Below are 16,050 nucleotides of genomic sequence, written 5' to 3'. Positions count from 1 at the left end.
TACAGTTTAGGAGAATAAATTGCCTGTCAGCCCAATTAGTCTCAATAACTGAGTTCTTTAAAAATGCATATGGGTATCTAGTAGAGGAGAAGAACAGGTTTGAATCCTTTTTTAGATGCCTTACCTAAAAGGAATGTTACAGAATAGCTTTATTTTTGGTTTCCCCAAATAAAATGGGGGAAAGATAAAATAGATAAGAATGTTAAATGTGAGTAAACTTTATAGAATAAAATGAGACCATAATTCTTCTGGAAGTGTTAATCATTTTTGCCTTTGTTGTTGTTATGTTTTTGTTTTATTTTCTCTTTTTCATCAGTTGAGTGAATCCAAGTCTGATAGCAAGGAAAGATCTAAGAAATCTTCAGTGTCGGATGCTCCAGTTCATATCACTGCAAGTGGTGAACCAGTTCCCATATCTGAAGAATCTGAAGAGCTAGATCAGAAGACATTCAGCATAGTAAGTAGTAAAGTTTCTGGTTATTAGGAATAATTCATATAACATTTTATTTAATTTATATTCATCTTTTAAAACTTTAACTTTAGAAATATGTTTGAATTTGATAGTATTGCAGTTCAAGTTGACAAAAGCAATAGATTTAAATTTTGAAAGGTATCCTAAATTTAGAATCAACCTAGAAAAACTTCTTCATAAATTAAAGATTTTAAGAAGAGGTATTTAGGGAATAAACTTTTTTTCCTCCAACTTTAGAATTTTAAACTTTTCAATTCCTGAGCCTATTATCCATATAACAGTGCTTTTTATCTATACTGAAGGACCCTTCTTTTCTGATCTTTTACAGACCAGTGTTTTTAGAAAATAAAATAAAAATGAAAATAGGAAAAAAAGAATATAAAATATAAACCCCGGTGTTGTATTACTAGATTCAGTAGGTATAAATTTGCACTGTCAAACTGATATAAAGGTTTCTAAAATTTCTGTACCTATCCTGCTTTGGACTAACACAGGTTCATAGACCACACTTTGAGTAACACTGGTCTAAAATAGACTGGTTTTACATGCTACCATGCTTTTATATTCATCGAAGTCAGGGAGAATCTATCTTGGCCTTTCTCCAAAGGGTTTATTTGCTGTATACATTCAGGAACCCAAATAATCTTATGGGTGTAATCTTAAGTCAGTTTTATCACTGATACTAATCAAATGCTATACTTGAAAGATGGAAATTTTCACCTTCTAAAATTATATTTGTGTTTGACCTACTACATCCTTTTAGATCCCCAGCTCACCTTCATGTCCCATTTTCTCCTATTGTGTACTCTGACTAGATGATACTAAGACTGAGAACGCATTTATTCATTTCCTACTGATTCCATTACATGCCCTAATATAGTTCCAGATATGCTCTTTAAATAACATAGTTCCTACCACAGTTTTCTTGTCCTCCTCACTTTGGGCTGTTTACAGCCCTCTAATCTCTGAGAATATTGGGGACATTCCCAGGTAAGCTGTTCCAGCTCCTGTCTTCCATCTTACTTACTTGAATAAACATATATCTTATCTCTTGACTTTCATTTTTATCTTTTCTCCAGGTTCACATGTTGTGATTCCTTAGCAACTTTTAAGGCTAACCTTTCTATTTATGGCCTAGATCTTAATCTAGCCTCTCTATCCATTTTCTATTGGTTTTTTGTTTTGGTTTGGTTTTTTTACCCCCTCTGTATTGGGTGGGAATGGGTGATGGTGTGCTTTTGCTTTTCTGAGGTGAAAACACTGAACTCTTCTGAACTGCTTCCCCTACACTATCTGCTCCATTACTGAGGTAGGTGAAATTGCACCTCTTGCCTCTTCTTTGCCCACATTTCCTCCTTAGCCATCTGACTTGTTCATATAACCAGTGAAATGGAAAGTTTCCTTTTGTGCCCAGTGCATGAATTTCTTCTTCATTAACCTTCATAAATGATTTAAAATCTCTTGTATTATGGAAAGGAATAATGGAATAGTTTTAAACATGGACTCCAGAGCCAGATTTTCTGAGCTTGTATGATTAAGATTTTCTTGGTATATACATTTTATTGTATTCGGGAATAGCTCTGATTATTAAGAAATTCACTGGTCTTAGTCTTCATTTTTCTTGACATCTTTGCCTCATTTAGCATCTCTTGATTTTCTTATGTCTTATTGATGTGTCTTCCTAGATAGCAGTATAATTTAGCAGTCAAGAAAGTGTTTGAGGTCAAAACTGGGTTTCACAGATGTCATTTCATTCTAAGCTTCAATTTCTTTTTCTATAAAATAGAGTGAATGGTATTGCGAAGGTCTATTGTCAGAATCAAATTTAAAACAACGAACACACAGCCTCTGGTACCTAATAAGTGCTTTATAAATATTAGTTATCATTGCTCCAGTTCCCATCTTCAGGCCTTGACCTTAGCATAGATTTTAGTATCAATTCCTCTCTTTTTCCTCCACTCACATTCAGTCAATGAGTAAATCATATTGGCTCTAACACACTGGTTCAAGCCATAGCCATCTCTTTCCTAGATTATTTCAATAGCTTCATAGCTGTTCTCACTGCTTTCACCCTTCCCATCTCACCCTATGCCCTTTTCGTACCCCGGTTTGTACTCCACACAGCAACCCAGACTGACAATAACTGTTACAGGGATAACAAAGTCACCCCATGTTACTTTGCTGTTTAAAAACCTTGAATGGCTTTCCCTCTTGTTCAGGATAAAAGATTCATAACAATAGTCTAAAAGATACAGCATCTGGTTTACTCCCATCATCTCCTGCTGTTTGCCTGACTCACTTGGTTCCAACGACACTGGAATTCATACTGTTCCCTTGAACGTGTCAGACAAGTTGTAGGACATTTTTACTTGCTCTTCCCTCTGCTTGAAATGGCTTACTCCTTCGTTTTCTTTAGATACCTGCTCAAGCATCACCCTTCTCTGAAATCTTAAGTAAGGTAGAAAGCTCCATGTTCTTTCTTGCTGTATTTATTTATTTTTTTATCATGGTTGTCACCATCTTAAACACTGTGTCTTGTTTATATATTGGCTCTATTCTCCTACTAGACTACAGGTTCCATAAAAGCAGGGTCTCCGTTTTATTTACTGCTCTGTTTTCTGGGTCTAGAACAATGCCTAGAATACAGTATGTATTCAGCCTACATATGCTGAATAAATAATTTTCTAGCAGAATATAAACTAGAAAATTGAACAAGAAACAGAAAATGTAGAGAACAAATATGAGTAACACTAAAAATTAGAAAGGAAATTAAAAATTTCCCTTTTTTAAAAAGACATTAGGCTTGGCTGAGTTCTAATTTTAACTAAAGAATAAATGATTCCAGTGTTATTTAAATTATTCCTGACAAAAGATGGAAAGTTTCCCAACTGATTTGGAGAAACAGGTCAATAAAACAGAATAAAGTACTCATAAACAAATTCGCACGTATAATATAGACACTTAATTGATAATAAGAAAGGCCCTTCACAGCAGTGATGTAAGGATTTCTTTTTTCAAATAAATGGTGGCATTGGGTCAACTAAATATATTGTCTGTAGTTGATCCATCCTTACATTCCCCAAGCTAACCCAACTTGCTACTCATGGATATAATTACTATAAAGTTGTTTTTGCATTTGTATACAATAAAATTTATCTGCAGTTTGCCTTTTTAGTAATATTTTAATTCTGGTTTTGGTATAAGGTTAACAGTTTTTATTACACAAATTGGACTTTACTGAATGGTACAGTTTGGGTGTGTTGTCCTTTTACTAGCATGCTAGTGCTGTGTAGGCCAAGGAAGAGGTTGGTTTCCATCAACTACCCCCACGTCCCTGACTGCCCAGATATGATAGAATCAAAATTCATCATTAGCTACTTTGGCCCCAAGAATAGACAGGTTATACTTGTAGCTATATTGATGTTAATAGCTTTGCCACTATAGTATATGAAGATTATTATTTATGTATTTATATATAAAAATAGCTTTGCCAATATATTACATAAAGATCTTTTTTTACATTTTATTCTATATTATAGTCAATACATAATATTAAGTTATACTCTGAAATATTTTATCTTTTAACGTTCTTTAAGTCTGTTTAGAATGGTGTTCTACAGTGTAAAAAGTAACCATTTTTATAAAAAGTAAGTAAAATCCAAGGCTTTTACTTAGGCAAAGACTGATTTTAAATGATAATGGAAAGCCTTGCTTTCTGAATAAAGTCTGAAGGAAAAATGCTTGATGTTTAAGAGCTGTGAGGTGAGATTTAATGCTCAATTCAGCATTAGACAATGCTATCTTTACTCAGGTAAGTAAGTATCATTGAAAGAAGTAGATCTTTGTTGAACTCATGGTTTTAATACATGTATTTGTGTTCTTATTTTCCTGTTTTAAAGTGTAAAGAAAGAATGAGGCCTGTCAAAGCAGCTTTGAAGCAACTTGATAGGCCCGAGAAAGGCCTTTCAGAAAGAGAACAACTGGAACATACTAGACAGTGCTTAATAAAAATTGGAGACCATATCACGGAATGTCTGAAAGAGTATACAAATCCTGAACAAATCAAGCAGTGGAGAAAGTAAGTGATGTATTTTTTAGGAAGTGTTAAATTTGTAATTTTGTAACCATCTATTTGTCTCTTGTATTTCAATTTTTTTTCTACTTCTGAAGTTTAGGTAACAAAAAGTTTAAAAAGGTAACCTGAGGATGATTGCTTTCACTTTTTCCTTTAAAGCTTTTTATAAATAAGTGATTACTTAATTGTGCATCATGATAAACCACAGGTGGCATCTCTGCCTTTAAATAAATAGTGAAAGGCATTTCATTAAAATTCAGATTGCATTTTATTTTTAAAAATCTCCACAATTTATCAAATTATTCTCAGTAATATCTTCAGAGGTTGGTGTACCAATTTGTTACATAAATTTAGCAATTCATCTTCTAAGTATGACTGTTAAGCCTTGTAAAACTCAATGTCCTCAAGCAATGTAAAATGCAGACTTCTGTTTTCCTCTTCATCTTAGAAGTGGCAGCAATTTGATTGATTTTAAAATTACAGTTGATTTTAAAATTATAAATCTGAACTGCTATAATATATACTAATCACTTAATGATTACCAAATCCAGGACACTGTTAAGCCAGACGAGTAGACAGGATAGGAAAAAAATAAAATGAGCATAAACCAGTCATTGACGTCTGTTTATTAGCCTTCTGATTTCTTTGCTACATGTAGTGCAGCTACATATCAAAACAAAAAACTTTAATGACACATTTCTGGAGGAGGCATGATGATTACACAAAAGTTAAAAAAAAATTTTCTATCCTTGTCCCTTTTCTTCTTAAACTCAACCAGGACCCCCATTTTAGAAAGAGGAGATAGAAGTTGATCGTGATCACTAGGCTTTTGAAAACAAGTGAAACTGAGCTCATGTCTAAAGAAACTGAAGCCATTCACAGACATGAAGAAGAGCCTAAAGTCATGTGCCTATAATGACATGGAATGATCACTGGAGTTGGCATTACAAGACATGCATGCTTAGTTCCATCCTGGCTAATTTTTGGCTTTGTGACCTTAAACAGTTACCAATATCTATGAGCCCCCCAGTATTATCATCTGTAAAATGATAAGGCACTGCGTTTTTTTCAGTTATTGAAGGATAATGATAAGATATATTAGCAGAATGAGAGGCAATAATTCTCAAGTACTGTTCATAGTGTCTAGTTGAATCTTTTATTTATGGTTGGAATATATATACACCGGAGCTTAATGCTTTCCTTATATACCGTAAAATAGAATTACTCCATCCTTCTCAAGCTCTTATCAACTCATACAGGGACCCCTAAAGTACAGAACCACAGGACATGAATACAGTAGAGTTTAATTATATATACTAGGATTAAATGAGAATATAGCGGAATTCCTCTATCTTTTTATATTTAAGATCCAAAGTTAAATAAATGTTCTCTGTCAGTGGCTCCCGGACATATTCTTGATTGTTGCTTGTCTGTGATAAAATTAGGGAAAAAAAGGAAATGCAGTGAGTTATTTTTAAAGCTAAATTTAGTTAATTTAAAGGATTATACTAAAGTTATTTTCTACTTTTTAGTGTAAAGGAGCTTATTTCTCTCTGACAAAACTTAATTGTGTACTACATACCAGTTTTTAAACCTTAATATAATTAGAGTTCAGATTTTTGAGGTTGTGAAGAAGGCAGAATATCTATTTTACCTGCTTTCTAGATTAGAAATAAGCAGCATCTCGTTGAAATTACATGTCGACTAATACAACTGGATGTTATTTCAGGTTTAGGTTGTTATTAGGAAATGGGGGAGGGGGGTAAAAAACCTTTAAAAGAAGAGAGACCAAGTAGCCAGGAGACATTTTTCTTTGTGTTTGCCCTTACCTCCCAAGGTTGTATTCCTCTTTTTACCCAGCTGGGCAAATTAGCTTTTGTTTTTCTCCCATTTAGCTCTCATCTACCTTGATTTCATATTCCTTGGTACTTATTCCTGCTGCCACTGTCTCTGGTTATACCAGATTCCTTTAACTGGGAAAGGCGAACAGAAAGACCCCAGTTGAAAAATATTTCAAAAGCAAATTCGTTTTTGCTCTGGTCTGAGTGCTGTCTTAGAGAAAGATTGGGGAAAAATGTAGAAGCAAGGGAGAGTCCCTTGTGTTAAGGTTGAACTTCTGACCACCCTGCCCTACTCCACTCCACCCCACAGAACACAGCTACAGTTACTGATTCTACAAAAGGAAGGAAGATCAAGACCTTACCTGTAATTTTAAAGATAGGGACTTCACCCATAATTATACAGCAGTTGATGTTAAGCAAACTTTTACAGTAACCATAATTATCTGCTTTATTTCTTGCTTATAGATGTTTATATATAAATATTTTGGCCAAATGAATAGTTGGTGAGGAAATGCAACACTAGTTTTTATTTAAAAATCACTTACAATCAAGTGATAACCATAATAATGTGTATTTGTGTTTCATTTGTATATCAAAGTACTTTCATATGCTTCATTCTAATTGATCCTTTTAAAAATACTGTATTTAGGAAATCTTAATAGTTAATACTTCCATTTTTAGAGAAGAAAAAAATGGACTCAGGTGAATAGCTTTGTAGGGCTGGGACTGGGGTATGGCCAAGGAGGCGCACAGGGCATGAACTTTAACAACAAGGTGCGCACTCTTAACGCTAGTTCCAGATCTGGAGTTTTGCCCAAGATCACACAATTCAGCAGGTGATATAATTAGGACCAGAATCTAATTTCAACTAGACTTTTTCTAGGGAAAAAGTATTCTTAAAAAGAAATTTAATTACTAACAAAAACACAGTTTATTAATTCCTACCTCTTTACTCTTTTGAGTTAACTGTAGAATGTAGATAGTCTAGAGATAGTGTATAAATTCATTTAAAGGTGATGAATTTTCTCAGCTGCTGTGGATTTCACTTCACTCAGTTATCATTTAATTAATTTTTTCTAAGTTTGCTTATAAATTTTATTTCAAGGTTAATGTCATACCTATAGTGAAAGTTTTAATATCTTCTGGTGACCACTGCCCTAACACAGTATTCTTAACAATTTAAAGACATGCTGATTCTTTTTAGCCTTTTGTTGCAGTAACAAAATGAAAACCAGATTATACTCATTTATCTTTAATAAATAACTCAAGTATTTTATAAATTAATAGAACCCCATGAACATTAGTCATAATTTTAATTTCATTTATTTTTAAACAGGACCAAATTTGCATTTTACTTTATTGTTATTAAAATATAGTTGACTTAACTATTAATTTCAGGTATATAACATAGTGATTTGTAAATATACAGAGTTGTTATATTTATTGACTATATTCCCTGTGCTGTACGTTACATCACTGTGACTTATTTATTTTCTTACTGGTAGTTTGTACCTCTTAATCCCCTTTACCTATTTTGCCCATGCGCCTACGCACCTTCCCTCTGGCAAGCACTAGTTTGTTCTCTGTATCCGTGAGTCTGTTTCTGTTTGTCACATGTTCATTTGTTTTGTTTTTTTAGATTCCACGTATAAGTGAAATATATAGTATTTGCCTTTGTCTGACGTATTTCATTTAGCATAATACCCTCTGGGTCCATCCATGTTGTTGCAAATGGCGAGATTTTATTCTTTTTTATGACAGTGTAATATTTGTGTGTGTGTGTGTGTGTGTGTGTGAGAGAGAGAGAGAGAGAGAGTGTTCCACTTCTTTATCCATTCATCTATGGTTGGACACTTAGGTTGCTTCCATGTCTTGGCTATTGTAAAAATAATGCTACAGTGAACATGGGGGTGCATATATCTTTCCGAATTAGTGTTTTTATTTCCTTCAGAAAAGTACGGAGGAGTGGAATTGCTGGATCATATGGTAGCTCTATTTTTAATTTCTTGAGGAACCTCCATGCTGTTTTCCATAATGGCTGCACCAATTTACATTTCCAGCAACAGTGCATGAGGGCTCCATGTCCTCCACATCCTGGTCAACACTTGTTTTTCCTTTTTTATGATAGCCATTCTGACAGGTGTGAAGTGATATATCTCATTTTGGTTCTGATTTGCATTTCCCTTACGTTGAGCATCTTTTCATGTGCCTCTCAGCCATCTGTATGTCTTCTTTAGAAAAATACCTACTCAGGTCCTCTGCCCATTTTTAATCAGTGTTTTGATACTTTAATTTTTAAATAAGCTGTTCTAATTTAATGTCAAACAATGGATAATAATAGGATTTGGCTAATTAAGTTAGATATAAATTACAGAGATTTTACTATATTTAGTATTGAAGTTGTTGAATGATTTAATTTTCCCAACTGCTATCTGATAAACTTTTATCAAATTTGTTGAAAGAATTATCTTTCATGACTCGGTATTAGCTATTTCTTCATTCTTTCGTTTCATTGATAATTGATTACCGAGAGTAGTATAATCTAAAGAGCGTTTCAAAAGAAAAAACTAAATAATATTGACTCCAGTTAATGATATGCATGCTGAAGTATTTAGGGGGGAGATATACTAATACCTATAATTTTTCTTTGAAATGTATCAAACAAAAACTAGAGGGATTGACAGAGGGATGGACATATGGAATCATATGTGATAAAGCAAGCACAGTAAAATGCTAATAAGAGAATCTAGGTATTAGGTATATGGGTGATCATTGTAAAGTTCTTTTATCTTTGATGTATGAAAATTTTCATGATGTTGAAAATTAAGAAACAAAATAGTCTATGCATATGTATTATGAAAATGTCCCATTAGTTTAAAATAGCCTGCTAATATTAGTCTTTATAACTTGATATACCTGTTAATATGCCATAATTTATTTAAATAGCCCAATTTTACAGGCTATATGAAGTATCACTATAGAAGCAAATTTTGAGAGTATTACACACACATATGCACATTAACTATAAGAGTTTGGGTGACTGCTCTTTAAACTGCAGTACAATTTTATAGTCTAGTTTTTGTAAAATTATAGATCAAAATATTGATGAGGAATAGGTATCATATACACAGTTAAGCAAAGAGCTGTCACAAACTAAATTAATTATAAATGGTAATTTATAATTAATAAAACAAAAAGAAAGGAAAGAAAACACTTGAGAAAGCCACAACTGTCTTAACAACACTGGCAAGAATTCTTTTAGAAAATCACCAGATATCCATCCATCTCTGTATGCACGTATGCTGGGATAATTTTGCAGTTACTGTATGACTCACAGATTTCTGATTTCCAAAATTTACTAACACTTAGGAGTTTACTAGCAAGCAGCTCTTCACACATATCGATGTCCAAAATCAAAAGGCTGGGAATTACTCATCTTAGTGGAAAGAGAATTAGGAGCCAGAGCCCTGCCTTCTAGCCTTACCTAGCTATATGAGTTTAGGCAAGTCACTTAGCCTCATTACCCCATTTGTTCGTTTATTTTAAAAATTGTCTGCTACATTGACTGTGCCTACCTAAAGGCTGGTTATTTGTGGAATTAAGTAATAGAAAAGAGCTTTGAAAATATAAAAACTGTATAAAGTACCTAGCCAGACACAGGTTAGGTACTTTATACAGTTATCTCATTCAAGCCTTTGTAACAATGTATGTTTTGTAGTCATAGGCAAATTGATGCTTGGTATTTGAGAGAAATATGTCTCAGCCGTTTAGAAATCCCCAAATTGGGACTTCTGGTGGTCCAGTGGTAAAGAATCTGCCTTACAATGCAGGGGACGCAGGTTCGATCCCTGGTCAGGGAACTAAGATCCCATATGCTGCGGGGCAACTAAGCCCGCGTGGCACAACTACTGAGCTCGCGCACCTCAACTAGACAGCCTGTGGGCCGCAAACTACAGAGCCCACGTGCTCTGGAACCCGCGCACCACAACTACAGAGCCCATGCACCCTGGAGCCTGCACACCACAACTAGAGAAGAGAAAACCCACACGTCGCAACGAAAGATCCCACGTGCCGCAACTAAGACCTGACGCAGCCATAAATAAATCAATAAATCTTTTTAAAAAATCCCCCAATTAAGTGCTTCTGTATAACTTTATTTCTCCCATAAAAAAGAATGAGAATAGTTATTTTCTAGCTAAGAATTTTTGCTTCCTTAGGCCTTCTTTCTTCAATTAATATCCTGACAGATGGCTTTCTTTTGGGAAGTCATTATTCACACACACAGAGTTTTATTATTTTTTAAAAATCACTTAAAATCTATTGCTTGACTCAGCAAAGATGTTGATGTTGGGTAGTCCACTAAACCTCCATCACTGGCTAATTAGTAATCTCTTTCCTCTGTTTATATAAGCAAGATTCAAAATCTTTAACATACCTACTGTAAAGCTAGTGGTTCAAGAAAAAATTGTAAATATATGAAGCTGTTACTTTTTCAGTGATGGCACATAGACTTCAACTCAAGTGTCACTGGTTATTAGTGGCTCTGAGGAAGCTGTGTTGAGAAGGATTCAGAGACTGCATCTGAATTTATCATGAAGGAGTACCATGATCAATTACTGATCCCAGCCTTGGGAATGGGAAGAGAGACCTAAAGATACAATACTGTCCTTGGTTTATAGTGTCTGATCATGTTACTCTCACGACGATTACATCACAATTATAAAATGACAGTTGTTTTTTAATGCATTATTCAGGACCTTTCGTTCACAGGCTTAATCCATATTATCTGATGGTATCTTTACTCAAACGATTAACATAGTTTATTCCTTTTGTATCTAATCTGAACCACAATATGAGTCCCTTCCTGATTTGTAAGTTTACTTCCCTTTGGTTTCAAATTAGGATTGATTACTACTTTTCAAATCCAAAGATTGTAAAATGAAGGAATTTGAAAGAGAAATAAAAGTTAACAATGTCCAGTTTTATTTGCAATCTTATCCATATATGAAGTTTAAAAAAAAAAATGCTAGAAATAATCTCCTGAGACCTTGTTCCATAGAGGGCTAAGATGTGTATATTTCTGTGTAGAGGGAAGGGATTTCATTAAAAAGCTAAATATTTTCCACCAGACTAATTTGCCTTTTCTTCTTCTAGAAACCTGTGGATTTTTGTATCTAAGTTTACTGAGTTTGATGCAAGAAAATTACATAAATTATATAAGCATGCTATTAAAAAACGGCAGGAATCTCAGGTAAATTAATGCATCATTTTTTCTTTATGTTATTGAAACATTTTTCCTTACAGAAGAATTCAGTTAATAAATGTAGAAGGAATGAAGGAAATAGAAAATCTCACAATAAAAATTGTTGCAGGTAAGATCCTCCAAGGGAAGCTAAAATTAGTGGGCAAGAAAACAAGATATTGGCATAGTCTAAAAGTATCTCCTCCAAGATGTTTATTGATTACAAAGAGAAAAATAATAGCTCTGTAGAGGAGAAACCTGCCTCACACCACCTTAAACAAGCAATCAAAGTTAATGTCACCAGTAATAAGACATATTGACATCATGAACCCCCTGCACTGTGTACTGAAAAAGGTACATCACTTCTGTGGAATTCCTGGCAAAAAAGCATCACTTCAATCCAATCATGAGAAAATACCAGATAAACCCCAATTGAGAAATACTCTATAAAATAGCTGTCTAGTAGTCTTCAAAAGTATCAAGGTCATGGAAGACAAGAAAAACCTAAAGAGCTGTCCCAGTTTGGAGGAAACTAAGAAGACATGAAAACTGAGTGTAATGGAGTACCAGATTGGATTCTGGAGGAAAAGGATCTCAGTGGAAAAATGTGAAATCTGAATAAAGTCTGTAGTTCAGTTAATAGTATTGTACCAGTATTAATTACTTAGTTTTGATCATTATACCATGGTTATATAAGATATTAACAGTAGGAGAAGCTGGTAAAAAGCATATGGGGACCCTCAGTACTATTTTTGCAGCTTTTCTGTAAGTCTAAAATTATTTCAAAGTCAAACTTTTTAAAAAGTCATGGGACAAATAGTTTATGCTTTTAAAAAATATCTGCAGACATTACATTTATACATTCTAACATCTTAAGTGAGAACTTCTTTTAGCATAAGGATTTTCTGTATCCTGTTTTTTATAAGGGTGTTTGAAGCCACTTAAAAGATTCTTACACCTGTGCATTTATTTTAGCAAAATAATGACCAGAACAGCAACTTGAATACTCAAGTGATTAGAAATCCAGGTAAGTAAGTCTTGCTAATTGTTTTGGAAAGTAAATTTTAAAATTGGGGGGGTTTTTTGGTGGGGGGTGTTTTAGATGATATATACCCATGTTATTATATCGAATCTAGTATCTTAATAATCCTTTTTAGCTTATTATTAACTTTCCCATAAATCAACCTATTACCACTTTCTAGAAATTATAGAATAATTGTTGAAATGAACATATTTTTAAAAAAACATTATTTGGAATAATAATGTATTCTTTCTGTGTAAGAGTCACAAAAGTATAGTCTAAGAAGGAAAAGGGCCTTATACTTTTCGGTTGTGATTTTTCACATTTCAGATTAAAGTAACCTATTTGTAAGCCTTAGTATAGCTTTTATAAAGCCATTTCTAAATGCTTTAACTGCCTGTATTTGAGAACCGGTTTTGTTAGTTGGAGTTGAAACAGGAGTTCTTATAATCTAGCAGTGAAGTTACTTTTGTTTACCATGTATTTTTTTAAGTCATTAACAAAAGTTGGACACTTCTATCTAACAGATGTGGAAAGATTAAAAGAGAATACAAATCATGATGATAGCAGCAGGGACAGTTACTCATCTGATAGGCACTTATCTCAATATCATGATCATCATAAAGACCGACATCAGGGAGATTCTTATAAAAAGAGTGACTCTAGGAAAAGACCCTATTCTTCTTTTAGTAATGGTAAAGATCATCGTGATTGGGATCACTACAAGCAAGACAGCAGGTAAACTTGACAGTTTTAAAATTTTGCTTATTGATGTCTTCTTTATTTTATTTGCTGTATTTGACTTTATCGGCCAATTCAGTCTTCAGGTAATCAAAATAAGTCTTATGTAAGGTAAAGGTTTTGTTTGTAAATAAGAAAAACTGAAATATAGTTCTTTTGGTTAATATTAAGAGCTGAATTTCTCTATAAAAATGGATTTTTAATTATAAATTTAAGATCAAAGTATACAATAAGAAAAAGTTTAGTGTAGGGAGTTCTGTAAGTCATGGGATTCATTATTGCTGGTTTTGGAGAATATTGGCTCAAATACTCTTCAAAATATAGTAAGGTAAAATAAAAGATTGATGGACTGTGGCTGAAGTGAGGTGGTGGTGAATTCTACATTCTATTCCATTAAAAAAAAAACTCCTAATATTTATGTGAATAATTAATTTATGTGAAAACAATTCATTGAGGTTAAACTTAAAGCAATCTGAGATAGTCCTGAAATCAGGACGTTTTCTCCATATATTATTATTTTTTTGAAGCCTTTAAGTAGTAAACAACTGTAATATAACAATATATTTTACTCCTTTGTTGGTAAGGGAATATTTTCATTATAGTGATCATTACTGTAAGCCAAACAAAAATACTGAGAAGGGTAAAAGTAAAGATCAGAAATAAGGAAGTTAGTAGGTTTTTTGTATTTTAGTTGTGCTCACTGCAGTAATTTCTTCTGAGAAACACAGCCACATTATAAACATGTCAACTGTATAATGGCTCTTAAAAATTAGAAAAAGGCACACAATGAAAAGGAAAAGCCATATTTGTAGTGGTAAATGTTTGTAATTTCACAGACTTACATAACAATTTATTTTGTTTATAATAAGGACCTTTTGTGAACCAAAAACCATTAAATTATGTTTGGTGTATTTTATTTGAAAAGGCAAACATTTTAGAGATTACTTTATATTAAACTGCCATAATTTTTTTTAGCCAACTGCCACATTTATGTATGGAGTAAATTTCACAATGACTTATATATCAAGTCTTACTATATAAGTAATCAAATTAAGGAAGCTTTTAATAGGCATCACCAACCAATAAAAATTATCTTTTACAAATTTATTTCATAGACTGTTTTAGAGGTTTTTATTTTTTTTCCTGCTTACAGGCTCATAAAAGGCTCTGATTTCAGGGGTATTTTAGATTCATGTAGTTATCTTAATTCCAACTTTCAGATAGTTAAGATGTATTAAGACAAATGATGCATAGAATAAAAAGTAGCAGCCAATCTAAAATGAGCAAGAGAAATTAGATGCTACCTGAAGTGCTTTGTATGGTTTCACTTTAGTTTAATGAATGGAATAGTTTTTCCAAAGGCATGCAGAGATATTTCCAGTGATTTTTAAGCTCACTTATAAAGTTTTGTGATTAAACACTGAATTTGTATACAATTAAAAGTATGCTTTAAAGTAATTTTGTTTTATTTTTAATAAGATTTTATTTATTTGGAAACATTTAATTAGCATTATTAATTTAACTAAAATTCCTAATTTCTCTTTTGTTAGATACTATAGTGATAGAGAGAAACACAGAAAACTGGATGATCACAGGAGTAGAGACCACAGGTCAAATTTGGAAGGAAGTTTAAAAGACAGAACTCATTCTGATCATCGTTCTCATTCAGATCATCGGTTGCATTCAGACCATCGGTCAAGTTCTGAATATACACACCATAAATCTTCCAGGGATTATAGGTATCACTCAGATTGGCAATTGGACCATAGAGCTTCCAGTAGTGGCTCTAGATCACCACTAGATCAGAGGTCTCCTTATGGCTCCAGATCTCCATTTGAACACTCAATTGAACACAGAAGTACACCTGAGCATACCTGGAGTAGTCGGAAAACATAACAAAAACTGATAGTGTCTTTCTGGACTTTTCTTTTAGCCATATATCATAAACCAACACAGTAATTGCCTTACATGACTTGAAAGATATAAACAGATCTTCTATCAGTAGCAGTATTGTTACTTCTTTCCAGGATGCAAGGTCTATTATCCCAACAGAAGAGAAAATATTTTTATATTTAAGGATTATGCTGCACTGTACTACAAATATTGTAGTACTTTTTCTTTTCTTTTTTAAAGAAATGGAAAATGTTTACTATTACAGGGACCTCAACACTGCCCTTCCATATAGGCTGGATAAAACTGTTTTTAAGTCAGTGGTTTTAGACTGACATCCATTTAAATTATGTTTGTATATGAACTTTACTCTGACCTGTGATCATGTTTCAGGAAGGAATGAAAGAGAGTTCTTTTCTTAATAAAGAAAACACACTCAAGGACTTTATTCACTTTCCAAAGCTACTTGTTTACATGTACACTGCGACCACCTTGCCGCTTTTCATCACAAGCTTGAATATTTAAATTCTGTACTTATATCTGTAAAATAGCCAGGAATTTCCTGTTTGTGATCTATTATTATGCCTTTTTACACACACAAACAATGGCTGTAAATTACTGTAAATGGATTAAACGAGCTTTCCTTACTTCCTTCCCCTTCTCAGGCTTTTTTTGACTGTTCCTTTCCCTACCAACTCAGGCCTTCTTATCATTTAAAAATATATATATCAGTGTAATAACACTTTTTAATGATTTGTCTTGATGGAG

General features: G+C 33.2%; 1 protein-coding gene across 7 annotated transcripts in view; it reads left to right on the top strand.

Annotated features, from left to right (window-relative positions):
• The window catches only part of CHD1 (chromodomain helicase DNA binding protein 1), a 74,187-nt gene extending 58,527 nt beyond the window's left edge, over nt 1–15,660 (top strand). For 3 of the 7 annotated variants that reach the window (XM_061189481.1, XM_061189480.1, XM_061189479.1), the window contains 6 exons: nt 317–457; nt 4,372–4,550; nt 11,543–11,639; nt 12,606–12,657; nt 13,179–13,389; nt 14,943–15,660. In XM_061189481.1, the coding sequence (XP_061045464.1) occupies nt 317–457; nt 4,372–4,550; nt 11,543–11,639; nt 12,606–12,657; nt 13,179–13,389; nt 14,943–15,288 (1,026 nt within the window). In that variant the 3' untranslated portion in view covers nt 15,289–15,660. Of the gene's footprint in view, nt 1–316; nt 458–4,371; nt 4,551–5,325; nt 5,412–11,542; nt 11,640–12,605; nt 12,658–13,178; nt 13,390–14,942 lie in introns of those variants that run through there. The other 4 variants (XM_061189482.1, XM_061189483.1, XM_061189484.1 and 1 more) reach the window with 4 other exon arrangements.
• Nucleotides 15,661–16,050: the final 390 nt, after the last annotated feature.

This window comes from Eubalaena glacialis, chromosome 4, assembly GCF_028564815.1.
Source record: "Eubalaena glacialis isolate mEubGla1 chromosome 4, mEubGla1.1.hap2.+ XY, whole genome shotgun sequence".
NCBI lineage: Eukaryota > Metazoa > Chordata > Mammalia > Artiodactyla > Balaenidae > Eubalaena > Eubalaena glacialis.
The sequence above is the reverse complement of the archived record's forward strand: the minus strand, read 5'-3'. Positions and strand labels throughout refer to the sequence as shown.